Consider the following 25,134-nt stretch of genomic DNA (forward strand, 5'->3'; position numbering starts at 1 on the left):
CTTTTAAGTCATTTTAATTTGTTTTGGCAACCAGGCTTACTTGAATAGATTGAGCACATCTGTCCACATATCCCTTTTTTCCTAGGGGTTCTATGACTCCCAGGCCCTCAGGGCCCTGGCCTGTTCACGGAAGTTGGGGCAAAAAGCAAGAAGGAGGCAGAGCAGCTGGTAGCCTTCAGGCAGAGAGGAGCCAGCACAAGGCTGGCTCTTGCAGGACCCTGTGGGACGTGCCAGCCAGTTGAAGGCAGGTCTCTGTGGTCCTGACCTGAGGGCATCAAAGGCCAACTTAATCTTTTCTGAAACCCAGGGATGTGCCCGGGCCCAGTGCCTTCGATCAGGAGAAACTCATCTGCCTTAGAGGATTCACGAACCTTACTTTGGCCACTCGATCTTTTTTAAAATTATTTTATTGTTGTTCAATTACACTTGTCTGCATTTTCCCCACCTGTCCCTCGGACCCCAGCCAAACCCACCTCCCTCCCTTGCTTCCACCCTTCCCCATGGTTTTGTCCATGTGGTCACTCAATCTGGACAATCTCCAGCTGAGCTGGCCTTGGGGGCCCGGCGGGTGGTACCTACCCAGGTCCTGGTTGTGGGCTTTCTCCTGCCCTTCAAAGTACAGCAGGCTGTATCCACTCCAGAGCTTGTTCATGCCCACGGGGCACATGGGCTCCTGTTCTGTCTGGCTGTGCTTTACCAGGAGGTAGCCAATGCTGACACTGCGGCCAGGCATGCCGGGCAGGCCGGGGGTCCCTGGGCGGCCTGGCTCCCCTAGGGTCCGAAAGAAAGCAGCCACCTTTTAGCTGACACATAGATCTCAGCCCACAGCCCTTGGCTGGTGACATTTATAGCTGTTGCTTGGTTTTCTTCCAAGGCTGGGATGCCAGTAGCTCTACCCTTGCAGACCCAGAGCCTCCTGGGGAGGAAGGACCTGACCCACATTCTATGCTCAGTAAGCACAGGGCGATGACAAGGAGGGTACTGGACAAGGGCACAGACTCAGTTGGCCTCGTGATCTCTCCCCTCAAGGTGCACTGATGCTGAGCAAGAACTAAAACACCAGGAAAGGTCCCCGAATATATTGAAGTTCAGCATACTTGGGCCACCCTGGGGTTAGAAATACCCACTCAGGGGGCTGGGTTCTCTCCTCAGAGCACAGAAGAACATCCACCTGGCTTTAACAGGACAATCCTTCAAGTGTCTGAAATCGGCTGTGCTGGTTGATCATACCTTCCCATTCCCCTTCCCCTGCAAGGACATTTTCACGTCTTATCACTTTCTCATAGGACATCCTCCACCCTGTGCTGTCTCGGTCTCCTAGCCTGGATGGTTCCTATCTGTCCATAAGTGTCTTTAGGTGTGTATCCCCCGTGTTACACAATCTGGCCATGGGCGAGTCCTTCTGGAGGGTAGTAAAAGGCTATTTCCTGAGATCTGGGAGCTGACAATACTAAGCACAGGTGGATGACAAATGTCCAAATTTTTTTGCATGACTTGCTATCATTTCTGGCCTATTCCCTCCTGTCCATGTACACATAATCTTAAGAAATCAGTGATACAAGACTTCACAATGACTCCTGTTAATATAATTGTTTCTTTCAGCTCATTATCTTAGGCCTTCAGATCTGTACGAATCTTGTCTCTCAAGCATGTCAATTGCTTCCTTCTCTGAGACACCTGCACACGTCTCAGAGGAAGGAAGGAAGCCAGCCTGCCCTGAACACTCTGTGCCAGGTGTTCTGCTCAGGGGCTCTGCTAGGTGCAGGCGTTACTGGAGCGTATCCAGGACCAAGGCTGCAGCAAGGGTTCTGGGAGCTGAGCTTGAGCTTTGGAGCAGAAGGGGTGCAGCCTCTTGTCTCTGCTCATCTCAGCACGCGTCTCTTTGCTCCGTGCATACCATAGTCCATCTGTAACACTACAGCGGGGCCTGGAAGAACAGCCCTGCCCTCTGCCCCCTTTCATTGCCCATCACTTACCCTCCTGGCCAACAGGCCCCTGGTGCCCCACGGGTCCCAGCTCTCCTCGGAATCCGGGCACGGCAGACACACCGCCTCTTCCCTGGGGCCCTGCCTTTCCTGGATGCCCTCGAAAACCTGTACAGTCACCAGAACAGGTGTGAGGGCCAAGGAAAGAATGACACTGGTGCTTAACAAATGCTTTTCAGCAAGAAAACAAAAGTGAAAACAAAGCAAATAAGAAAAGGAGCCTTTTCCTTGTGGCTGTACAGCAGGACTCCTACCTGGTTCTCCTGGGGGACCCTGGGGTCCCATCTCTCCCTGTGCGCCTGGGGGGCCTCTCTTTCCCTGCGGACCCATTGGCCCAGGCTGGACAGTAATCTTCTGGGGGATTCCTGCAATCCCTGGGGATCCCAAAGGACCAGGGGCACCTAGAAAGGGAAAAGGAAGGCAGTTGACAGAAGAGACCAATTGCTTGCTTTCTGTGATTTCTATGCTTTTTTTTTGACCTGCTTAAACCAACCATGGAGCTTTCTAGAGCAATCTTGCTTTTAGAGATGAGATGGGTGATAATAACCCATCTGAGTGGCTGCTCAGTGCCTGCCTGCCCTTCCAAGAATTACTTGCATTCACCCGTGGGAGTGCCTGCAGACCCCATCTTGCTTTCCTCTTTGTATTTTAGGGTCGGGGCCACATAACCAGGACTGACTTTAGAGGTGTCCCCATGCCTGGAGGGGCAGGAATAGTTCTGAAGTCCACTCCTGGTAGCAGGCGATCTAAGTTGACAGCTCGGCAGGTGTGCTGATGGCCACTTACCCGGGAGTCCTCGGTCTCCTTTGGGTCCCTTTGGGCCTCGGTCGCCCACGCTTCCCGTGATTCCTGTGTTTCCCATGATTCCTTGTTCACCTCTGGGCCCTTTGAGACAAGCAGGACATTGAGGACACTTGCCTGGGTGAGGAGTCCAGTCATCTCTGACCACTGCTGCCAGCCTCCCAGAGGACACGACCCGTTCATGTGGGCACAGTTACCTCTTTCTCCTGGGACACCATACACGCCAGGCTGGCCTTGGGGCCCGGGGTCCCCAACCCATCCTTTGGTCCCTGGGTTTCCTGGAGCTCCTGGGTTTCCCTCATCTCCTTTGCTTCCAGGAAGAGCAGCAGGCCCAGGTGGCCCTGGGAGGCCTGGGTAACCTATTGACAGGAGTCACAAGCACGGAGGGTTTAACCAGGAGGAAGGTGCAGTCGTGGCCACAGGGAGTGGGACTCATGGCACCCAGGAAGCTCTCGGAGGCCAATTAGAAAGCCATCTGATTAGAGGACAGTCTTTGGCAAGTTTGTAATAATTGGAAGACTTCTTTCTTTTTATTGTGGTAAAATATAAGTAACACTAATTTATCACTTTAACCATTTTAAGACCTACTTCAGTGGCTTTAAGTACATTCTTATTGTTGTGCAATCATCACCACCATCCTTCCTGAACTTCTGCATCATCCCAAACTGAAATCCTGTCCCTATTACCCATGGACTCCCCAGGCCCCTCCCACAGTCCCGGCAACACCCACTCTCTTTTGTGTCTCTTTGAACTGGACCCTTCTAGGGACCTCGCATGGCTGGAAGCATGCAGTGCGTGCCCTTTTGTGTGCGCCCCGAGAGATTCTGATGCACAGAAGTATGAGCCCTGCTTACCTTTCAGGCCAAATATCCCCGCCGGCCCTTGGTCACCAGGCAACCCAGAAATGTTGGAAGGGGGTGTGACGCCTGGAAACCCTTGAAGTCCTGGACTCCCAACTGGGCCTCGTTCCCCTTAGGAGGGAAACAGAAGTTGTTTTTAGTATCAGCATCTGACTTTTTAATCTATTGTTTCCCCTACACGCTATCACCTGTCCAGGACCATAGCCACCAAGGACAGGTGATGATGGAAGGTATCCCGAGGCCAGGGAATGTCAAACACAGCTCTTGGGATGGGTTCATGGAGGCAGTGGCCTTGTGGCCCCCCACTCCCACCATCTGCTGTCGAAAGGGTCCAAGGGACCCACCTCTGCTGGGATCTTGTCCTCACAGAGAGGTGAGTTGCTCAGAGATGGACTTACTGTGCCCCACCAGTGTGGCTACTTATGTGTGACATCTCTGGCCCACTCTGATGGTATCTCTTGAGAGGTTAGGTCTGTTGGCTCTGCTGGCACTTGTGATGGGACAGGAGTTTCCAGGACTGGCAAGATGAAGCTTCTGAACTACACTGATATTTTAACTCTCCCTGTGGCTATTTGTCAGTCTCCTGGGTCCCAGCTATGGGCAGAGTCCATTCTCAGCACTCACAGAGTCTGTATTTGCCATTTGGCCTACTCACTAAGGTTGATTGGTGACTCCAGATCAATACTGGTGGCATTCCTGGACGAGCAAGAGAGACAGAATATTTGGGTCCCAGCTGGGGTCCCTGGTTCAACTCAGAGTGCAAACAAGTGCCAGGTTTTTTGCACTTTTGGGTTTCTTGTTGGTGGTTTCACTGTTTGAGCTGGCCCCCAAGCATCGTGCTGAAGTGCGGTCTAGTGTTCCTAAGCTCACAAAGGCCATGCGGTGCCTCACGGAGAAAATGTGTGTTTAGGTGAGCTTCCTTCAGGCATGAGCTCCATGTTAATGGGTCAACAATTTATACTGAATCAGGTATCTTTAAACAGAAACATACATATAAAACAAGAGTACATATAGATCAGTTGATGAATTTGTGACCCGGGGCTTGCAGGAACCAAATCCTGCATTTCCAGTAGAATTCTGTAATCCTACATTTGCAGCATATAACTATTGCAAGTAACAAGAATCGACTGTACTTGAGTCAAAGGCTGGAGCCCTTTGGCACAAATAGAGGACAGACCCTGAAGGGCAATCCTCACAGAAGGAAATCTGTAGGAATCCTATTCCTCCCTGTGCTGTAGCCAACACAACATTTATGGGCGCCTGCCTGGCACAGGCGGGCGGGAGTGCTGCCCAGGCAGTGGCAGGAGAAATGGCCAGCAGGGAAGGAGACTTGTTTCTCCCTTAAGTACCATACTAGTATTTGTTTTCCCTTAAGGTCTGGGGACTCAGAGATTAGTACTACAACACTGCAAAAATCAATGTCACAGTATCCAGGGACTATCCTCTCTACCGCAGAGGGAAGAATGAATTGGGACAGCACAGTGAATATCTGTGAGACAGTGGTCTCTGTGTCCCCGACGTGGCTTTGTGACTAATTGCTATCCATCAACAGCACGAAGAGACTTTCCCATGCTAGGTGGTGGTACCTAGCATGGGGGGACGGGATCCTATTCGTGCAATTTCCGAGCGGTACGAAGAAGCAGGTACCGGGAGAAGTATTTTGAAAGGTGTCATGCTGGGCTCACTGATTACAGGCAAAAGCAAGTGCGTTTACTAGATTGGGGGTTAACCAGCCGCCATCTGTAGTTTGATATAAAATGATACCAAGTGAGCTGCTTCTAACTATTGTCACAAAGTAACTAAAACAGATGGTGAATGGCTGTGACTAATGGCAAAAACTCTTGAGTTAGAGGATCCCAACTGGCCAGATTCCCACAAAAACATAATGAACTTAATTAACTGCGGTGAGTAGGCCTCTGTTGTTGAGGACATGGAATGAGCAGGAGTTAGTTTGCTGCAATCAGGGTACGAATAGCTCCGTTTCCTTGGTGGCCCCACGAATCTTCCTAAGTACTGAGATGGAAACCCTCGTGTAATGGAAGTCTGATGCAAGGCCATCTTACAAAACTCATTGGCGAATCGTGATCCAAAGCCTGAACAGAAATACTTGAGGCTGCAAATTTGAGCTTCTGAAACTCACGCAAGGGACAACAGATTGACATTATTTCCCTAGTCTTAGATAAGAGTGAGAGTTCTGACCAGCCATCTGCAAATGTCACTAGTGAAAGTCACCTCTCCTTAACCCCAGTGGCCTGGTGGGCACAATGAAGGGTCTTTTCTGGCCTCCAGGACCACTCAGAAGCTACCAGGTCACTGGGCTGTTGTGACTTTCATGCAGGACGAGGGCCTCATAAGGGGTAAGAGCTTTAACAAAGAGACACTATGCTTCAGGACTGTTTGAGAGCCCGAGATATGTCCCACGTCCTCTTGACAGAGAGCTGGGAGCTACACAGTATGTTCAAAGAGTTCTGAGAAACTCGTGCTGCACAGGTGAATATGTAATAGGACCACTTCAGGTAATTTAGGGATATCTTGGAGCATGCATAGCTTTTTCAATGGAGGTCAAAGAGAGTTACCCTACAGTTTCATAGTATTAACCTTGAACAAATATTGAGCACTTACTCTATGCTAGGCATTTAGCTGGCGTATACACAAAAGAATGAAAGAGAGCTAGTTCCTGCTCTTGTGGGAACTGTATCTCGTCAGCTGCAGAGTCTGAACAGCACACTGTGTGAATCGGATATGAATACATGCAGTGTGATATCGATCACAATGTTTGAGCGCTGCCTATGGGCCAGGATTGCATGCACGGTGTGGAATTAGGTCTCTCTCTTCCCTCTGTTCCTACCACACTGGGTCTCATCTCCATCCTCAAGGCACTCTTAGGGCAGACAGGTGAACTGACAAGCATGATTCCTTATCTCTCCCACTCTGGCACCCAACAACGTACTGGATTCTGGTTATACAGATGGTAATGTTGGAAGTGTCTAGCCTCACCTGGAGCTCCTCGCTCCCCCTTTTGTCCTGGGACTCCGGCAGGGCCTGGAAGGATGTTGGCCTCTCCTGGCTCACCCCTGTCCCCCGCAGGACCTGGGAAACCTGGGTCTCCATGGATGTCTTCACCTGTGGCAGGGTTAAATGGAGGCGACATCACAATCTTCAACCACACACAGTGGAAGAACAGGAATGCTCTCAAACGGGAAGCAAAACCAGAAGACCAGAAGGCAGCTGTGGTGATTTTAGCTTGCTGTGTGGCCTCGGTGTCCCACAGTCTGAGACTGGTACACCATTGCTTTGAACTGAATTGTCTCCCCAAAACTCATATGTTGAAGGCTTAATTTCCAATGTGATGGTTTTTGGAGGTGGGGTGTTTGGGAGGTGACTGGGTTTAGAAGAGGACATGAGGATGGGCACCATGACAGGATTAGTGTTCATATAAGAGACCCCAGAGAGCTTGTTCTCTCTCTCCACCACGTGGGGACACAGCGAGAAGGTGGCTGACTGCAAGCCAGGGAGAGGGCCCTCACCAGAACCAGACCGTATCAATGCCTAGATCTCCAGGCATTCTGCAGGACTTCAAGTCTGCAGGATGGTGAGGAATAAATGTCTGCTGTGTAAGCCCCCCAGTCTGTGTCCCCCACACTGACTAAGACAGCATCATCTGTTTTGGAGTATCAGCACAGCCCCAGGACAGGCTTGGCACCCACTGTCTTCCTTTGCCAATGAAATGCAAGATTACAGATGCTGTTGAAAAAGCCAAACATTGTTTCTTTCTCCCTCCAAATCTGGATGGGCCTGTTCAGCACAACTTCTGGCCTACGGGGATAGATTCTTAGGGATCACATCTCTGTGATCTGCAGAACCATGGGGACCCCAAGTCCATATGGCCTCAGGGATGACCAAACAGTCCTCATGGGACAGTTCTGCTCTCTGAACTGCCCCCACCACATCCTGTATCCTAATGGCCCTCCTAGTGTAACCGCCCCCCCCCGCCCCCCCACGGCCCTGTGCCTGCAACTGCCATGGGTACCTGGGGATCCTGGAGAGCCTTTGGTGCCTGGCAAGCCGTGTAATCCACCGATGCCTTGGATGCCTGGTAAACCTGTGTGGGTTTTACTCACGGTTATTTCATGCATGGGAGAGCAAAGAGAGCAACCTTTAAAATAATTCAGACATGTTTTCATTTGCTATGATATGGTCACCCATCCAATTTATTCAAACCCCCACAAGCAGGAAGCAGCATGTAGTCTGACATGTAAATGAATCACTGCTACATCACCTGAAAGAACCAGTTAACTTAAAGACCAGTTTCCTAAAATCTTCACAGACTCATTAGAGCCAGGAGGGACCTGGGAAGTGGCATATTCTGTTTCTCTTCTTGGAGCTTGAGTCACTGGACATATTTGGTTTCTAAAAACTGCCTGGAACCAGTAGCCTGGCATTAGGTCCATTCCCTCTGCATTCTTGAGGACAAACATTTCTAAAGTAGGGAAAAGGACACAGGCAGCAATTCTTTCTGTGATGTGGACAGACAGCGTAGCTGAAGACTTGCCCATGCCCATGCGCCTGGCCAGCCTTAATCCGGGGCCTGTCCCCTGAACAGTGGCCTGTCCAGGTCAGGTGCATAACTCTCCAAATCCCGCCAAGGGCTCCACCAGACCTCTATCAGTGGGAAGCCGGGACGCCTATGGTGGAACAACTTTGTGTCTGTCCTCTGGTCCCTCCTTTGCACTGCCCATGTGCTGACCAAGGAGTGGGCCCCACGGCTTCCTGGGCAGTTTTCACTCACTGTTCTGGGGAGGGACACACCTCTGCAGACTGACAGGTCTGCCTTTCTCCCAGTGGGCCTGAGCAACTGCAAAGCTGGTTCTAGGAGCACTTTGTGTGGACAGTAAACCACGCACACCCCTGCCTTTGACCTCACACAGTCTTACAGAAAGCCGTGTGGAGAGAGGCCAACCTGGCTAATGGTGCCTCTCCTCGACTGGCAAATCTATTTTTGAAACATTTTGCACTTGTATCTGTGAAGAGAGAATGGTCATACCTGGTAAGCCTGGAATACCTGGCCAGCCATGATCTCCTTTCTTGCCAGGCACTCCAACCCGGCCAGGGTCTCCTTGCTGCCCTCTCAGGCCCGCCTGTCCTGGAAAGCCTGGGGGAAAGGGGACATATCCATAAGTCGAACACAGGAACCCTGAAGACCTTGGGAAAGGCCTACCTGCCCGGCCTCCAGGTGCTGCCTGGATGGGACAGGACGGGGTGCTTTTAGGGAGAGGACCAGCTTTCCTTCGGGAGAGGACCTTTGGCAGAGAATGCATGTGGTTTTGGACCCCAAATTCAAGTTTAGTGGGGTTAGCTCAGCCTTGCCAAAGAGTGAACAGCTGTGTTTTCTTATTCTTATCCTATCATCCAAATAGAAGTTTGGAGAGAACCCATGAAACAAGCCGTTCAGGATTAGTCTGTCAGAATCACAGGTCCTGGGTGAAAAGTAAACAAAGCAAAAGCAACAATAAACCAAAAGGCATGAAACTAGTTCACTGTTTGCTTTCTGTCATTAACTTGGGATCCTCCAAAGGAATTTCTACTTTTCCAAATTCATAAAAGAGAATCTGCAACAAGAACTTAGTCTGTGTTTATGGAGAGACAGACACTGGACCACACAGACACTCCCCCACAGCCAGGTTGGTTGTTTCCGCGTGTTTGGTCCTAAGGCACAGCGAGGGAAACGGGCAACATGCAAGCGCGAGCTTCCTAGTGTGAGGTGTGATTGTAGCAGACAAGTCCTTGGGGAAATTGGCTGCCTTCGTTCTGGGACATTGGAGATTGGAGGCTCTGCTGTACTCTGCCCCCCTGGCTGCTGCACCATTAAGCCAAGCCCTGGGAAGTGCAGGTGCTGGAGGAAGACTGTGTAACTACAGGAGATTTTACCTGTTTGCCCTGTAAGTCCAGGAGGGCCTTGGGCTCCTGCTATGCCTGTTATCCCAGGGAAGCCGATGTCACCTTCTGCTCCTTTCTGTCCAAAGAATCCCTTTAGACCTGTAACCACAGATTGACTGCTTGGAACAAACCTCAGACAGTGCATCAAATTGGGGCTCAGTGCTTGCAGGGTTCAAGGGGATGCAAGGTAAAGGGTGCCGCCACACCACACATGGTGTTTCTGTGTGAATGGGGCTCAGTGCCTAAACATGTTCCTTGGTCAATGAATTTTTTACCTAATTCTTCCCTCTGAGCCTGCAATCAGCAGCCTCCAAGCTGGCACGTTCCGGTATTCATACCCTCCTACATCCCCTCCCACACCAACGGCTGAACTGTGTCAGCACCAGGATACTGTGGAAGTCATAGTGTGTCACTTCAAGCCCAGGACGTGAAATTCACCCCCACTTTCCCTTGGCCGTCTCTCTTGGATCGCTGGCTCTGGAGGAAGCCCCTGCCATGTTGTGAGGTCACTCAAGCAGCCTTGAGAGAGGCCCTGGTGTCAAGGAACTGAGGCCTCCCACCTACAGTCATGTGAGAGCGCCATCTGGGGTGGATTTTCCAGCCCCAGTCCAGCCTTCAGGTGCTGCAGCCCTGCCAACCTCAGAGCTGGGATCACACAAAGGAATGAGTCAGAACCAGCCTGTTCCCAAATTCCTGCCCTCAGAAAATGTATAATACTTGTTGATGTTCTAAGCCACTGCACTTTGGTACCTTATTAAGCATCAATAGATAACTAATCAAAGACCTTATTAGAGTGGTTTTTAAAAAAATCCCGCACCTAAGGATATGTATATTGATTTTAGAGAGAGAGGAAGGGAGAGAGCGGGGCAGTAGAGAGACAGAGAGAAACACTGATGTGAGAGAAACACCAGTCTGTTGCCTCCTGTATGCACCCTGACTGGGGATCAGACCTGCAACCTAGGGATGTGCCCTAACTGTGAATAAAACCGGTAGCCTTTTGGTGTACGGGACGACACTCCAACTGAGCCACGTGGCCAGGGCCAGAGTGGTTTTTAATGTGTTATGTGCCGTGGAATTCTGGGGGATTTGTTAAACATGCAGATGTTTGAGCTTCTCCCAGAGGTGACTTAGCAGGTCTGGGGTAAGGCTGGAATCTGCATTTTTAACAAGCACCTGAGGCGGTCATTGGGCGGACATAAAGAAGCGCTGCCTTCATGTTAGTGATGACATTCTGTCAAATGTTTTGGTGATTTCTGGTATGCTGGAAGGTTTTAAAAACTTCAGACCAACCTGAATTCCACACAGTCACTTTTGCCCAGTGTCTTTTTAAATCCATGAGGCTATTGTGTAGACAAAATACTGTTAACATTTTTGTGGACTTGATGAAAAACCACCTAAGAAGTTCTGCTTATTTTCTATTGATTCTTTGACTATTTTGAAAGTCTGCTCAAACCTCTGTTTGTCCAGTGCATCTTCTTTCATAACCACTGCTATCATCTCCACTCAAACTGAGTCCAAAATAGCTTGTCACTTCATCCTCTGAGAGACCCGGCCTAATTGCCGGTTCTCCAAGGCCCCTCACGTCTGGGAGCTGATCTGACCGAGGCCTCCACACCCACTCCCTCTACTGCACAGGGCAAGCTCTGTGGCTGTCCTCACTCAGCACACTCACTTTTCTTAGGGCGAATGGGTACCTCCAGGGATGGTTGATAAACTGCCACTGACCCTCTGCCCCTGTGATACAGTCCCCTGGGGATGGACAGAGTGGGAGGTTCTACTTTTTGGGCCCACAGTTGAACTATAATCTAAAAATCCAGGGGTAACAACCATAATTCTCGGGGGAAAGTAACTTCTCTTCCCTGACATTTTCAGTTGCACAAATGACATGTGGAAATATGGCTTCACATTTCTTCTATTATAAACCAAACTGCCAAAACAATTACTTAGGACAGGAGATCCAGCCAGCCAAGAGCCAGAAGGCTCAGCAGCCCGGGCTGCCCTGTGACTGTGAGGAGAGCCATGGGGAGACTAAATTCTAGATCCACATGAGTCCAGAGAGGCTAGTAGGTGAAGCTGCCTATTCCTGAGTGGTAGTCCTCTGATCCCATGCTAGCCTGAATATCCCTTTCCATTCTGACGCTCTTTCTAAATAAAGAACCAGGACAGCATCCTCCCCATTGGCCAATCACATGAACAGACTCTCCCTGCCCCACACCAGAGCTATCCCTAGAAAGACTTGGGGCTCTAGGCAACTTAAGCAGTGTGGGACGCCCCCAAGACAAGATCCCCAGAAGAAGATGTCATCCTATCACTTGTTCCAACTCCTTTGATATGACTTTAGGCAGGAATTTTGACCCAGAACTTCAGGGATGCTCAGAGAAGAAGAATGAGCTCCTGTGCCACATGAGGCCCCTGACGGCACATGGGGCTGGGGAGCTTCCCCTTCTTGTCTTACTTAAGAGATGGGCTGGACTCCCACTGACCTTTCTTCTTGACCCTTCACTGTTTATGAGGAGCTCCAGTCACCGCACCATCTGCTTTGTGCCCTATAATGTGTCCCAGGAGTCTAGGCTCTGCTTTTTTCCACGAGTCTCGTTTTATAGGCTGCATAAAATTTTGACTTTTATGAATGTTGATTCTGGCTATTTTCTCTTTCAGGGAGAGCCAGAGAGAGGTTTCCTGACTTTGTCTTCAGTTTTTAATTCAATTAAAAACTTCAGAGCCTCCCTTGCACACTGGGCTTGAAGACCTCAAACTATTCCCTATAACGTGATCCACAGTGCTTACTGAACAGTGATGGATCTGGCAAGCCAGTTCACAAGTGATGACACAGAGAAGGGGTCAGGGCTGTGCTGAGAGGAAGAGCTGGAAATGACTTACGTACCTGGTGCTCCAATGACACCTCGTTCCCCTTTCAGGCCTGGGCTTCCTGGTAAATTTATAGTGTCTCCAATATCACCTGTTGGGTGCAAAGAAAAGATGGTTGAGAACAGGTCTTCCTGCTGGGATGTGGTTAGCTTTGCAACTTCTTTTGTGCTATATTCTTAATACAAATAATTTGCTTCAAAATAACTAATAGCATTTGCAGATCGGACATCAGCACATCTTTCCAGAATGCTCTGGGTTGTGGGGGCCATATTTCCCTTGCCCAAGCAAAACTTACCAATGTCACCTGTGGGGCCAGCCTCACCATAAAGACCTGTTCTCCCCGGAGAACCCTTGTCACCCTAGAGTCAAACATAAAACCATCTTAAAAGGCTACTAATAAAATAAGTTTGTAATTTTGAAGGTCAGTGTATACAAGTATTTGATATGCTAAAAACAACACCCAATCCCTGGCTGGCACGGCTCAGTTGGTTGGAGCATCGTCCCTTAAACCTAAAGGTCATGGGTTGGATTCCCAGTCAGGACTCATGGCTAGGTTGTGGCTTTGGTCTCCAATTGGGGCACGTGTGAGAGGCAAACAATTGATATTTCTTTCTCACGTTGACGTTTCACTCTCCCTCTCTCCTTCCCTTTCTTTCTAAAAAAATAAACAAAAAGCAAAACAAACCCCAAGATTTGTGATATCATCATTTTGTAGAAAACCCCTTAAGTTTTTGCAATGCACTATAGTAGGTAGTTTGCTTACACCTTCGTGTTAAATTGTAAAGTAGTAAAAATGAGACAAACTTGGCGGCTTCATTGAAATGAATGACATTACTGATGCAGACCATGGTCACGATGGTGGTGACAACCACCATGGCTGATTGCTTCCTCACCCTCTGCCAGGCTTTCCGTGGGTGAACACGTTGGGTCCCATCTCAAGAGCTTTTTCAGTGTCACAACAACCCTATGAAGTAGGTGCTATTATTTTGCATTTGACAGATGAGGAAACTAAGGCACTAAGCTATTTAAGCAGCAGAACTGGGATACTGATTTGGGCTGCCAGATTCCCCAACTTGCTCCATATCACATGGTTGTGCACTTCCATCTGTGGAGAGAGTGAGACTTCTAAACGATGTTCATTGTTGATAATGAGATTGGGATGATGTTTGGGTCACTCTGTGACTCCAAAGAAACCATGGTTTTACCTTCTGAAGTGCCTCTGCCTCACAGGGAGAGTGGGATTTCTGGTCTACATTGCTCCCTCTGATCTCTACTTTAGCATCAACTTGGGACTTCAGAACTGTCCTTTCCTAGCATGGCTTAACTTGTGTCTCTAAATTATTAATGAAGCCCCATTTTGTGGGAGGAGTGGGAAGGATGTGCCAGAGGAGGTACCCTTGCTTAGGTAACTCTCTATTTTTCTTTCTTAAAGCGTAACTTACAGTGCAGCACACTCATCTTAGATGCTCAATCAAGTGACACCCAGATAAAGACACAGAGCATTAAGCACTCTAGAAAGTTCCTCTGTGCCCTTTCCTACTCAATAATCCTGCCTCTCTTCTGACTTGCCTCTATCATATAGTCTTGTCATAAAGATGGAATCTTATCAAATATACTCTCTATTTCTGGTTTATTTTGTTCAACATAAAGCCTGTGAGATTCATTTGTGTTTTTGCATTTATCCATAATTCTCATTTTACTCTTATGCACTAGTCCACTGTCTGAACACACCATGTTTATTTATTCTTCGTCCTGCTGATGTTTAGCAAGGTTTGAGTGTCATGGATAAAGCTGCTGGGAACATGGGCACGCGGCTTCTTCAGTAGACATAGGCATCTTTTTGAAACTGACCTGACTAACTGTATACAAGGTGGTATAAGGTCGTCTCAGCTATAGATTTTGGGAGTAATGGAAGGAAGATGCCTGAAGAATTCTGAGGACTTCATGTACACCAGGGTAGGCTGGACAGAAGGCCAAGCCACAGCCTGTTGCTAAAGGTTCACTACTGGGCAGCTAGACCTTCTGGTCTGCCCCAGATACGCTGATCTCACTGTGAATGCCAGAAATGGGTTAGTTGTATGCTGAGGACTGTGAGTGTATAATAGCTTTTAAATGAAAGGGGATAAAAAGAGAATTCCATGAAATATAATCTGTGGAGAGCCAGTCCATGCCATGTTACATATACCATCTATACTGCACTCAATAAAACTGCAAGGAAGCTACTACCTGCATTTTATAGATGAGGACACAGGTGTGTTGAGGTGAGAGCCCTTCTCGGGTCAGGGTCCACCACTGTTACCATAGAAACATGGTGCCTGGAACACAGCAAGTGCTCAGAAGACACGAATTGAGTGAAGAAACGAAATGGCAGGCCAGTTGTCCTCCCATGCTATCATTCAGTACTGGGCTTTCAGTGCTGATGTCACATATGTGCTAGAGTTGAGAGCTCAGATCTCTAGAAATTCAAGTTGTATTCTCTAGGTTCCCATGAACAAATACAGACACCATGCTTCATCCACCGGAAGCCCACAAAAGGGCAGCAGTGGGGTGGCTGCCACCCCAGTCACCACGGGTGAGGGCAGGAGCACAGTGTTTCCTTACACTGACCCAGGGACCCCAACAGCCTGGGGCTCTAGCTCTGAACCTCTGCCTTGATCATTCACACACTGTAAATGCTGGGCCACGGCACTCTGGTCAACAAGCAAGGGGAGAGGAGTCAACAAGACGACGTGGGATGAAAGGGACCCACTTACCCTACTTCCTGTGAAGCCTGGAAACCCTATAATTCCGGGGGAGCCAGGCACACCAGGGAATCCCGGCAACCCAGGTATGCCAGGAGCTCCGATGTCTCCTTTGACTCCTTTGACGTAGCCGGGCTGCCCAGGCAACCCAGGGATGCCCGACAGCCCAGGGATCCCTGGCATTCCTGGAAGGCCTGCAGAAAGACACTGAGTGTAATGCCCTGGTGAGGACATGGCACCTGCCCTCCCCAAACTTTCGACTTTGTTGTCCCAAGTGCTGCAAATCTTAAAATGGGAAGGCAAGGCTAATCAGGCCTCGAAGAACCACCCGTGAGCCCACGTGCTGAGATGTCAGGGTGTCAGGCACAGGGGTATCTCTGGTGCAGAAGTTGTTGCTCCTTTACATTCAGAGAGGCAGAGGTGGGCATGGGGCTGGGTAGGGAGGGACGAGACCCCTCACAGATCTGACATTTCAGATGTCAAACTTGATCTTTAGGCAATACCTCACCTTTTAGGCCCAGGTAGCCCTTTAAACCCATAGGTCCTTCATCTCCTTTCTCCCCTTTAATGTATTTCATTCCTGGCTCGATGATGGGAGGTGGTCCTGGGGGACCTGGCTCCCCTCGGTTTCCTGGAAGGGAACAGAATGAAGTCATTTCACTTGACCTCTAGACCAGGTGTAAAAACACAGGTGGAGAAGGCCTCTCAGCTGCTGCTGTCCTTTAAAACCTGAGCTCCGAGAGGCTCTGAGCAGAGGGGCAGCACACATCCCCTGACCTGGAAGCCTGCGAGTTGGGGATGAGGGGATCCGAGACACACAGTACCTGTCGTCTCGCCCTCCCCCGACTCTTTCTCTATGGTGGAGGTGTGGGCACAGAGCACATCACGGGGGAGGGACCTGCTCCCCACAGCAGTGCTGCCCGCACAATACAGGGATGAGTGCGATGGGGTAACACAGAATGTGAGGGTTTTGTATTTGCACTCTGAAGAGACAGCAGTCAAACCTGATCGCAAGATGGAAAGATCAAATGAGGAAGGAGGCCAGCTTAATCCCCTTCCTGCAGGTGCCAGCTGGGCCTCAGAATTCATAACAGGCCAGCCAGAGCTGGCACTCACAGTAAAAGCTGGTCAGGTTTTGCAAGGGAACTTGTAAGGAGGTAATAAACTGGTTGGGGGTCTGGGAAGCGGTAGACAAGTCAGAGAATTGTGCCATAAGGTTCAGGCTGACAATGTTCCAGAATCTGTGTTCACTAGATGAGAGGGCAGCTGGTGAGATTCAGACTCAGCTGAATGGAAAGAATTCAGTTTCATATACTTTTGAGCTCTAGTGCTGGGCTAGATATGGAGGGGGCAAAGGCATCAATTGTTCCTGTCCTTGGAGAGCCTGCTACCCAGCAAAGGGACAGGCGGGCCATGGTTTATTTACATCATTCCGAGGAGGCTGGAGGAAAATGTGTGATGGAGTTAGAAAAAAAAAAGGGTAGAACCCAAGTGTAACTTCATTTTGAATTTAATTTTAAAATATCAGTTTTTGCTCAGTGGCCTATAAACTCTAAATTAACATAAAGATTATTTGAAAATTTAAGTGTGAGTAGAAAGCTTGGAAAAAGTAGTGCCCTAGACTATAACTTCTATTTTTGTAAGCATTTGTAGAAGTTTTAACTCTTTGAAGAGCAATTAAATTTCCAAAAACCCCCAGCTTGATTGAGATGTAATTTATAAACCATGCAATTTACTCATGTAAAGAGAACAACTCAGGGGCTTTCAGTGTATTCGGAGCTGGGCAATCGTCAGCAGAATCTAACTTTGGGACAATTTCCTCACTCCAAAAAGGAGTCTGGTACCCATGGACAGCAGTTCTCCAACTATTCGGTGGATGTTTCACATACATGGAATCAGACAATACGTGGCACAAAGTTTTCAAGTTTTATCCATGTTGTAGCATGTATAATACTTCACTCACTTTTTATTGCTGAATAATATTCTGTTATATGGATACGCCACATTGTGTTTATCTGTGATGGATGTTTCTACTCTTGGTTATTGTAGATAATGCTGCTGTGAACATTCTTGTACAACCTTTTGTGTGGACATATGTATTCAGTTCTCCTGGGCGCAAACCGAGGAGTAGATTTGCTGGGTGACTCTATGTTTAACTTCTTAGGAAACTGCAGGACTGTCTTCCACACTGGCTGTACCACTTTCTATTCCTGCAAGCCACATGAGAGGGTTCCCATTTCTCCACAGCCTGCCCATACTTGTTATTAGGAATTAAGTTTTTAGAGACAATCGTGATACTTTCAGAAGAAAGGTGTCTGAGCAAAAGTCATGAAAATGTGGCTGGCTTGCTGGTAACACATCCTCAGTGAGAAGCCTCGCACTTGGGGTTTGGAGAGCCCGGCCCACGCTAGGCCTGGAAACAGCCTCATGTCTGTGGGTCATAGCCTCTTTGCACAGCGTTGCATCCCTCCCCCTGCAATACTGTGTCCCTCCTTTGCCAACGGCATTCCCCTCCTTTAGAATTTATTCCTTCTGCTTTTCATCTGGTCTCACATGGCTTACATAGAAGAATCGTGGTGGGATGTGTTTCTTTGTAGTTAGTTCTTAGTGCTGCCGTCACTTTGTTCTTGAAAGTTCCCTTTGATTGGAATTATTCCCTTATTATACTGTCAGTGTGTGAAGGCAGGGATAAGTAAGGACCACTGGTCTTTATTAGTTTGTTTGTTTCTTTTAAAAAAGTGTCTAATTTTTTGGGTTCCTAAAAGACCTATGAAAGCAAGTCTCAACTCTGTGCAAAAGACCTTAAGAGAAGCAGGCGTACCTTTCACACCTGGCCAGCCAGCCAGCCCCTTTAGCCCTGGAACTCCGAACAACCCGGGCTCTCCTTTGTTTCCGGGAAGCCCAGGTCTTCCCTGGGGCCCAAGCATGCCTTGGAAACCATCCATCCCAGGTGAACCTCTCTCCCCTGCAGAGGGAGCAAGAAAAATCCTGGATTAGGCATGGATAAATGCGTGGATATTTCAGTCTTACTCATCTATGACATTTCCACAGAGTGATTCACATGAGAAGATGCTAAGATTCTTTTTGTTTGTTTGTTTGTTTGCTAAGATTCTTAACTTAAAATAGGGACTTGCCTGCTGACCTATGTACAGACTGAGGGGTACAGAATCAGCCCATCTGCCATCCGGCCACTGGGGAGAAGAGTAAGGCAAATGCACAGTGGTCAGGCAGAAAGACACGAGGAAAACTGGGGGGTCACCTAGGTCTGTTGGCCCACCAAGAAGAGGTGAGAAGGGGCACCAGAGATTAACACGTGTTAACACCACACCCAGCATGGAGATCTGGCAAAGAACCACTGGAAAATCACATCACTTTGTCTCCCGCAACAGCCAAAGGCCAGAGGGCTCCACTTCCAGATAAACTGGACTCCATTTGTGCGCAAATGACCCTACGCTGGTGACCAAGCATTTTCCTCTGTTTGGTTCCTGTTCACCAGTCAGGATCTGGATGTGAATCCCATCTCCTGAGGGGACTTGCCCACAAACCCCACCAGATAATAAGTCCTGTTCCTCAGGCAGTTGCTCTCTCTTGGTAAATTAAGAAATCAGCTTTTTGGGCACATCGGTCACACCCTGCCTAAGCAGCATTAGCCACTTTTCCCAGGGTGTGATGCCTCCCGGGGGAGGGGAGTCCCGGGCTTTGGCCTGCAGGTATGTGGGGCGACCCTCTCCTGGCACAGCTGTCCCAAGCCCAAGTTTAAAAAGCCCAACACCCTGTGAGGTAATTCCTCATCACATTATACAGTTACCTTTCAGTCCAGGGGCACCAGGCATTCCGGCCATTCCTGTAAAGCCAGGGTTTCCTGGAGGGCCTCTCTCACCGAAGAAACCAAGATCACCTCTATCACCAGGGACACCTTTCATGCCCAAGGGGCCAGGGACACCTGTGTCACCTGGGTCCCCTCTTTCTCCAGGCAGACCTGTCCAAGAGAGGGGTAAGAAAAATAAAACAGAATGAACACACCACACAGAGAAAATGCCTCTTACAGTACTTTTAAGGCATTAATTACAAAAACCTTGATAAAAAAATTCCTAGAAGGAAAATATGAAAATACAACTATAAAGGTGAATTTCAAAAGTGTGACCACAGTTTGCAGAAAACTCGTCAGGATGGCCTTTCTAAAGAGGTCTTTTTTGAAAGCTGGAGGCTAACCCGTGGGAATCAAGCTAAATGTGGCTTATAGAAAAATCTGACCTTCTCCACTCAAGCTCGCTTGCCAAAGGAACGAAGTTATAGCGGAATGATCATGTGGATATAAAGGGCTCTGCCAACTCTAAGCCAGGATGTGATCCCAGAGGGTAGCCAGCCAGAGGGGCTGCCTGCCCCTCTTGGCCATCGCTGGCTGCAGCCTGGGGATTTAGTTCCGGGGGAGGACTTGCACCTGCCCACTTGGCTGCTCTCGCCCTGCCCTTCCCCCTGTCACTACCTCATTATGTCATAAGGGCTTTCCCTGCTGCCTAGCTCACCACTTTCCCTTAGTCTACCACCACACAGCTGGTGCACCACTTTGTAAGCACCCCCCAACAGCTCCCTCACCTAGGGGATCTAACTCCTTTGCTCAGCATTGCATGCATTCTAAACTTTGGCCCAATCTCCCACTCCAGACTACCTCCTCAGATTAAGCTCTCCCCCCTGGCCAGTTTGGGGATCACAGGGCTAAAGCTTTCCTTGGGCATTCCCACCTCTGCCTCTCCTATGCCTCCTGGGAAGGACCTGTTCCAGTCCTGTCCATCTTCCAAGCCTGGCTTGTCTCATCTTCTCTCAAGTTTGCTCCAGCCTGCCTAGCTCCCCCGCCCCCTGGGAGACCAGGAGACTCAGGGTCTGGTCAATCCTTTGGCTGGCTCTGGCCTAAAGCAAGCCTTTTATGTGTGTAATTGTCTCCCCAGCTAAACTGTAGGCTTCTTTAGGGCAGGGCTTTCACACAGATTTTTACAAGCCATGCAATGCTATTTAGCTGGTGTTCCACGTTTGAGAACTGGCAAGGCCTGTGAACACTGACACAGAAGGCCCCAAACCTCCTGCCTAGGATTTCAGGTACCATAACACCAGTGGGTAGCATGGTGCCTGGGGCGTCCGTCCCACCTGAGTGGAGCCCCAGTTTTTGGACACACATGGGGCTACACATGGGGGAAGCCCTGGGCCTGTGTGTAGGGAAGTGTCTGGCTTACATGGGGTCTTTAAGTGGCACAGTGGTTCTCTAGTGTTGACCAGTTAGGTCCTGGATGAAGTTGTCACCTGACTAGGGCAAATCAGAAAACTAAGGTGAACCCTGGATGGTCCTGATCAACATATGGGCCCTTGACTCCCTTCAGTACCACTTTGGCCGCCTCCCAGCCTCTCTGCAGGGGGACGGCAGCCAATGGGAGAGGCTCCAGGGAGCACCAGCCCTGCTGACAACTTGACATTGGACTTCTAGGTTCAGGACTGTGAGAGAATAAATTTCTGTTGGTTAAGCTATGCGGTGTAGGGTACTTTTGGAACCTCTGCAGCTCTGGGTTGGGGGTGATCATTGGAGCACAGTTTAAGAACTCCCCAGGGGAAGGTGGTGCTTGTTCAGTTGTCAATATGAGTGAGGTGCTGACTCCTTGATGAGAGGGTGGGACCCTTACCTTCATGGCCTATGGTGCCTGGCAGCCCCAAGGGCCCCTCCGGGCCGGGAGCTCCAGGGAAGCCATGCAGCCCTGGTGGCCCAGGCAGTCCTGGTTGACCGAGAGGTCCTGGGAAGCCTGGGATACCCTTCAGGCCTGGCATTCCTGGCATTCCTTGGCTTCCTGGAACAAGTGAGACAAGAGCCTTGAGGCCAACCCCCTACAGTTCATTGCAAGCAATGGCTACATCCTCAGAATTGTTCTATAAAAATAGGATTTAATTTTTTTATGAATTGTGGGACCTCTGGAAAATGCAAAGAAGTACAAAAGGTAAGATCAAAATAACTCATGCCATCATCCTGAGATAATTACTAACACCTTGGTATATTTCCTTCTAGCTTTTTTTCTATTCACATAAATATACCTAGAAATAGATATTCTACAGAACCAACATCACAGTATAAGTAAAATTTTAATCTAGGTTTTTTTTTCACTTGACATTATATCTTGAGCATTTTGCCACATTTAAAATACTCCTTGCAAGCATGTTAAATTGGTTACATGAATAATATCCCATTACATGGACACATTTAGTTCCCTCCCCATTTTTTTTGCTCTTACAGCGTTATGAAGAACAGGTTTAAATATATATATATACACACACACATATATATCTGTGCTCATGTTGTCAGTCATTTTGTTAGGTAAGTGTCCTGGAAATCGACTTAGTGGGTCAAAGCAAACATGAACTTAATGTTTTTTAGTATGTTTATCTCAGACACTGGCCCCAGCGTCTCTTCCTCCCACTGTTTTCCCGGCATTGAGAGCTGGCATTGAAACACAGCCAGAAACCCAGTAGGCAGGTATTGGGGAAGAGGGTGGATCAGGTGCATTACTTGGCATGTTTTTGATGAGTCACATTTCTGTCTCCTAGTTTTAATTTTTTGGTGAAAATTTTGTTCTTCACTGATATTTTCCTTTGGGGATTCTAGTATTTTTCTTACAGATTTTAGCATTCCTCATGGACATTAACTTGTATTCCTTCTTATCTATTTTAAAGTTTACCTACTGCCCAAATTTTCATTTTGTTTTTGACATGTAGAATATTAAGATTTGTGCAAACTTTTTTTTTGTGTGCGTGTGTGTATTTTCTTTCCTTGATTTTATGTCTAGGATACCCTGCCCTACCCAAGGGTCAGACAACTGTGAGCATGTATTTTCTCCTACCTTTTCTTTTTAAACACTAACTCCCTGGACCTTCTTATATTTAGTCATTTTCTCCTTTCTCCTGGGAACTTAAACTTTGTTCTATTCATCCAATCAATACCAGTAGAAGGGTCAACGTCTGCCATTTGCATGTTTCTCCAATGGCTCTTAGGTCCACTCGTTCTTGCATCTCTGACCATCCTACCAAGTGTGCAAGGCTGACTGAGATGAGGAGGTACACAAGTGGGGTGAACAGGGTGGGGGGGTCATTAACAAAGGGATCAAGTTAGTCTTGGACCAACCCAGACTCTCAAGCCTGTGGTCCAGTTATCTGATTTCTTAAACCATATCGGGGAGAAAGGTGCGCAGTAAGCAGGATGCATATAGTGTTCTCACATACTCCAGTTTTAAATGAGGACACTTATTTTCGGGTTCTATCTTTAGAGTTCACAGCTCCAGGGAAAGTGTGATTGCTAGTGGCTGCTGGTGGTCTCATGCGAATAGGCAGTATTACAGGTGGTGGAGATTTACAGAGAAAGACCTGGCTGGTGTGGCTCAGTAGACTGGCCTGTGAACCAAGGGGTCGCCAGTTCAATTCCTAGTCAGGGCACATGCTTGGGTTTTGGGCCAGGTCCCCTGTGGGGGTGCGAATTAATGTTTCTCTCCTTCTCTTTCTCCTTCCCTTCTTCTCTCTAAAGAATAAATAAATAAAGTCTTAAAAAAATTTACAGAGAAGTCAGGCTCCTGCCACAATACTCTGTTCCCCTACAAGGACAGACAAGCTAACTTCATCACCAAGAGCCTTCAGGCTGCACGAACTACGTGCACTGAGCATGTAAGGCCATGGGGGCGGTGGCCAACAGGGTCGAGGCTGGTCTGAGCGCACGTTCCTGGGGTGCCTCCCTCATGGTAGTGGACAGGACAGGTCACAAATAAATGGTTGAGATGACCTCGGCTACTTAGGTGGTTGCCTTGAAAATATCAGGTTGAGGTATTTTGTTCTTTCAGTTGTTGATGGAGCTCAGTATTTTAAGTCAATTTCTATTTATAGAACATCTCTTAAAAAAATAACAACTGCAAAAAATCAGCTGCCCTCAGCTAAATAAAACTTATGGGACTAGTTACTCAAAGTTCTGCTCAGGCACCTGGGCTGCATCAGGTGCCTTTGCAACTGCCCTCTGCAGCCAAGCAGGCCAGACGTGGTGTCATCTGCCCACTGCTCCTGTCACAGGGGTGGATGGGAGTGGCATGGAAGCAGTTTCTCAAAGCACTGATGCTTCAGAAGTTAAAACTTTTACCCGATGAAATATTCTGCCTAAACTAGCTGGTCATCCAGGTGACAATGAATGTGGGAAAAGGTCACAGGCGTGAAAGGAAACCTGCTGCCATTTTTTCTAGTTGTTGTTGTTAAGCTCAAACATTCTGAAGTCTGTAGGAAACAGCTACATTCTAAGAAATCTACCGGAGTACCCTTCCGCAAAGGAGCTCAGGGCATAGTTGTTACAGGATTGCGGAACAGAATGGCGGGTACACGCTGACACTCATAAGCGTGAGTGCTGAAAGGGTTTTTAAATAACCATGTGTGGGGCGCCACCTTCCAGTGCCACCAATTCCTCAGTCTCTACAGAGAGGTGCTGAGTTGTACCTTATGCTCCATCCCTGACTGAGAGGTAGTGAAGTTGGCAAGGCAGACCCCAGGCATCCTGGCATCGGGTCCCCACCGTGTGGTGATGTTAGCCAATGGCCCACACACCTGCCTGGCCTTAGACAAAGTGGTGTGGTTCAGGGGTATGTGTAGATGTGTGCGCGAGTGTACGAAGAGTGTGAGTATAAAAGGGTGAGTGTGACTGTGTGGGTGTGTTTGTGTGAGTGTGTACATGCGAGCATATGTAAGGGTGTGTGTGGGCACACATGTGTAGATCTGTGCACGTACATGTATGATCATGCACACGAGTAGGCACGGGCATGTGTGCACGAACACGTGGAGGCATGCATGTATGTGTGTGGGTGTGTGCACATGAGCCCATGTGTATAAGCATGTGCAAACGTGTGGGTGTGAGAGCACATGTGCATAAATGAGTGTGTGTGTGTGTGTGTGTGTGTGTGTGTGTGTGTGTATGCCAGGCATCCACGCTTTTCCTTCTGATCTTGGGCCTCACCCCGGTGAGTCTCTCGGCAAACCCAGGCCCCGTGCTGGGGATTCTCCTAGTCAGTCGACAGTAGAGGTGCTCATCAGCATCACCGTGGAAACCCATCTGCCCTCCATCCCACCTCCCAGGCCTGCTGGGAACTGCCAGGCTCATCTGCAAACCAATTCGCACTCCTGAACTTGGTGAGTTCAGCGGCCCTTCGAGAACCAGGCCTCATACCCTTCGTGTCCTCGTGTAATGGGAGCCCTGCAGGTCTGATGGCGTTTGCTTCCTGCACAACACAGGAGGAAACCTTCTTTTGCCTGGGCACGGGGCAGGACTGATGACATGCCAACAACATACAAACGGTCGATACGTAAAGTTACAATGAATGCATCCTGCGTCTTCATACTTGATTGGGAACACCCAGTATCGGATTTCAGTGGTCTGGCAGGCTCCAGAATGTGGTGCACTGAATGTAAATAACTGCTTTTTGGTGACATAAACTTCCATTAAAGTGAGGTGTCTGGGTTTCCAATGCCAGTTTTGTATAAATTGGATACATAAAGCATCTAATGCCTTGTTTATTCATCAAACAACAGGAGGTCTTTCTACTTTGCTAAACATACACAGACGATATTGTAAACATTATTAATGAATTTTAAACCAATCAATTTTGCACCAACCCATGAAATTGCATTCTAGGTAACTTCTATCTTCTGCTTCAACCTCTCACTAAGCATGGCCTTGTTCCTTTTTCACACCTACTGCACACACGCTGCTGAACGCACCAGCGAGCCCTCATGCTGATTCACACCCAGCTTGGGAACAGAGTCCATCAATTAATCCACACTTACAAGAGGTCTTAAATGACCATCCTTTCCTGGTTACAGAAGGTAAATACAGGATGATGATTATTGTCTTAAAAACGTTCTAGAAGAATGTTGGAACTAAGTGGG

At 48.5% G+C, this 25,134-nt stretch overlaps 1 protein-coding gene across 2 annotated transcripts in view; it reads right to left on the reverse strand.

Moving 5' to 3' along the window:
• Positions 1-25,134, reverse strand: part of COL4A2 (collagen type IV alpha 2 chain) — a 183,858-nt gene that overhangs the window by 4,221 nt on the left and 154,503 nt on the right. For both annotated transcript variants that reach the window (XM_045186661.2, XM_045186660.3), the window contains exons 30-46: positions 20,862-21,023; positions 19,001-19,171; positions 18,014-18,157; positions 15,701-15,823; positions 15,205-15,386; positions 12,747-12,810; positions 12,468-12,542; positions 9,575-9,682; positions 8,691-8,798; positions 7,677-7,748; positions 6,644-6,769; positions 3,641-3,757; positions 2,984-3,145; positions 2,772-2,870; positions 2,240-2,386; positions 1,977-2,093; positions 580-771 (exon numbers count right to left, since the gene is read on the reverse strand). In XM_045186661.2, coding sequence (XP_045042596.2) covers positions 580-771; positions 1,977-2,093; positions 2,240-2,386; positions 2,772-2,870; positions 2,984-3,145; positions 3,641-3,757; positions 6,644-6,769; positions 7,677-7,748; positions 8,691-8,798; positions 9,575-9,682; positions 12,468-12,542; positions 12,747-12,810; positions 15,205-15,386; positions 15,701-15,823; positions 18,014-18,157; positions 19,001-19,171; positions 20,862-21,023 — 2,169 coding nt within the window. The remainder of the gene's footprint in view (positions 1-579; positions 772-1,976; positions 2,094-2,239; positions 2,387-2,771; positions 2,871-2,983; positions 3,146-3,640; positions 3,758-6,643; positions 6,770-7,676; positions 7,749-8,690; positions 8,799-9,574; positions 9,683-12,467; positions 12,543-12,746; positions 12,811-15,204; positions 15,387-15,700; positions 15,824-18,013; positions 18,158-19,000; positions 19,172-20,861; positions 21,024-25,134) is intronic.

Source organism: Desmodus rotundus, chromosome 13 (assembly GCF_022682495.2).
Source record: "Desmodus rotundus isolate HL8 chromosome 13, HLdesRot8A.1, whole genome shotgun sequence".
Classification (NCBI taxonomy): Eukaryota; Metazoa; Chordata; class Mammalia; order Chiroptera; family Phyllostomidae; genus Desmodus; species Desmodus rotundus.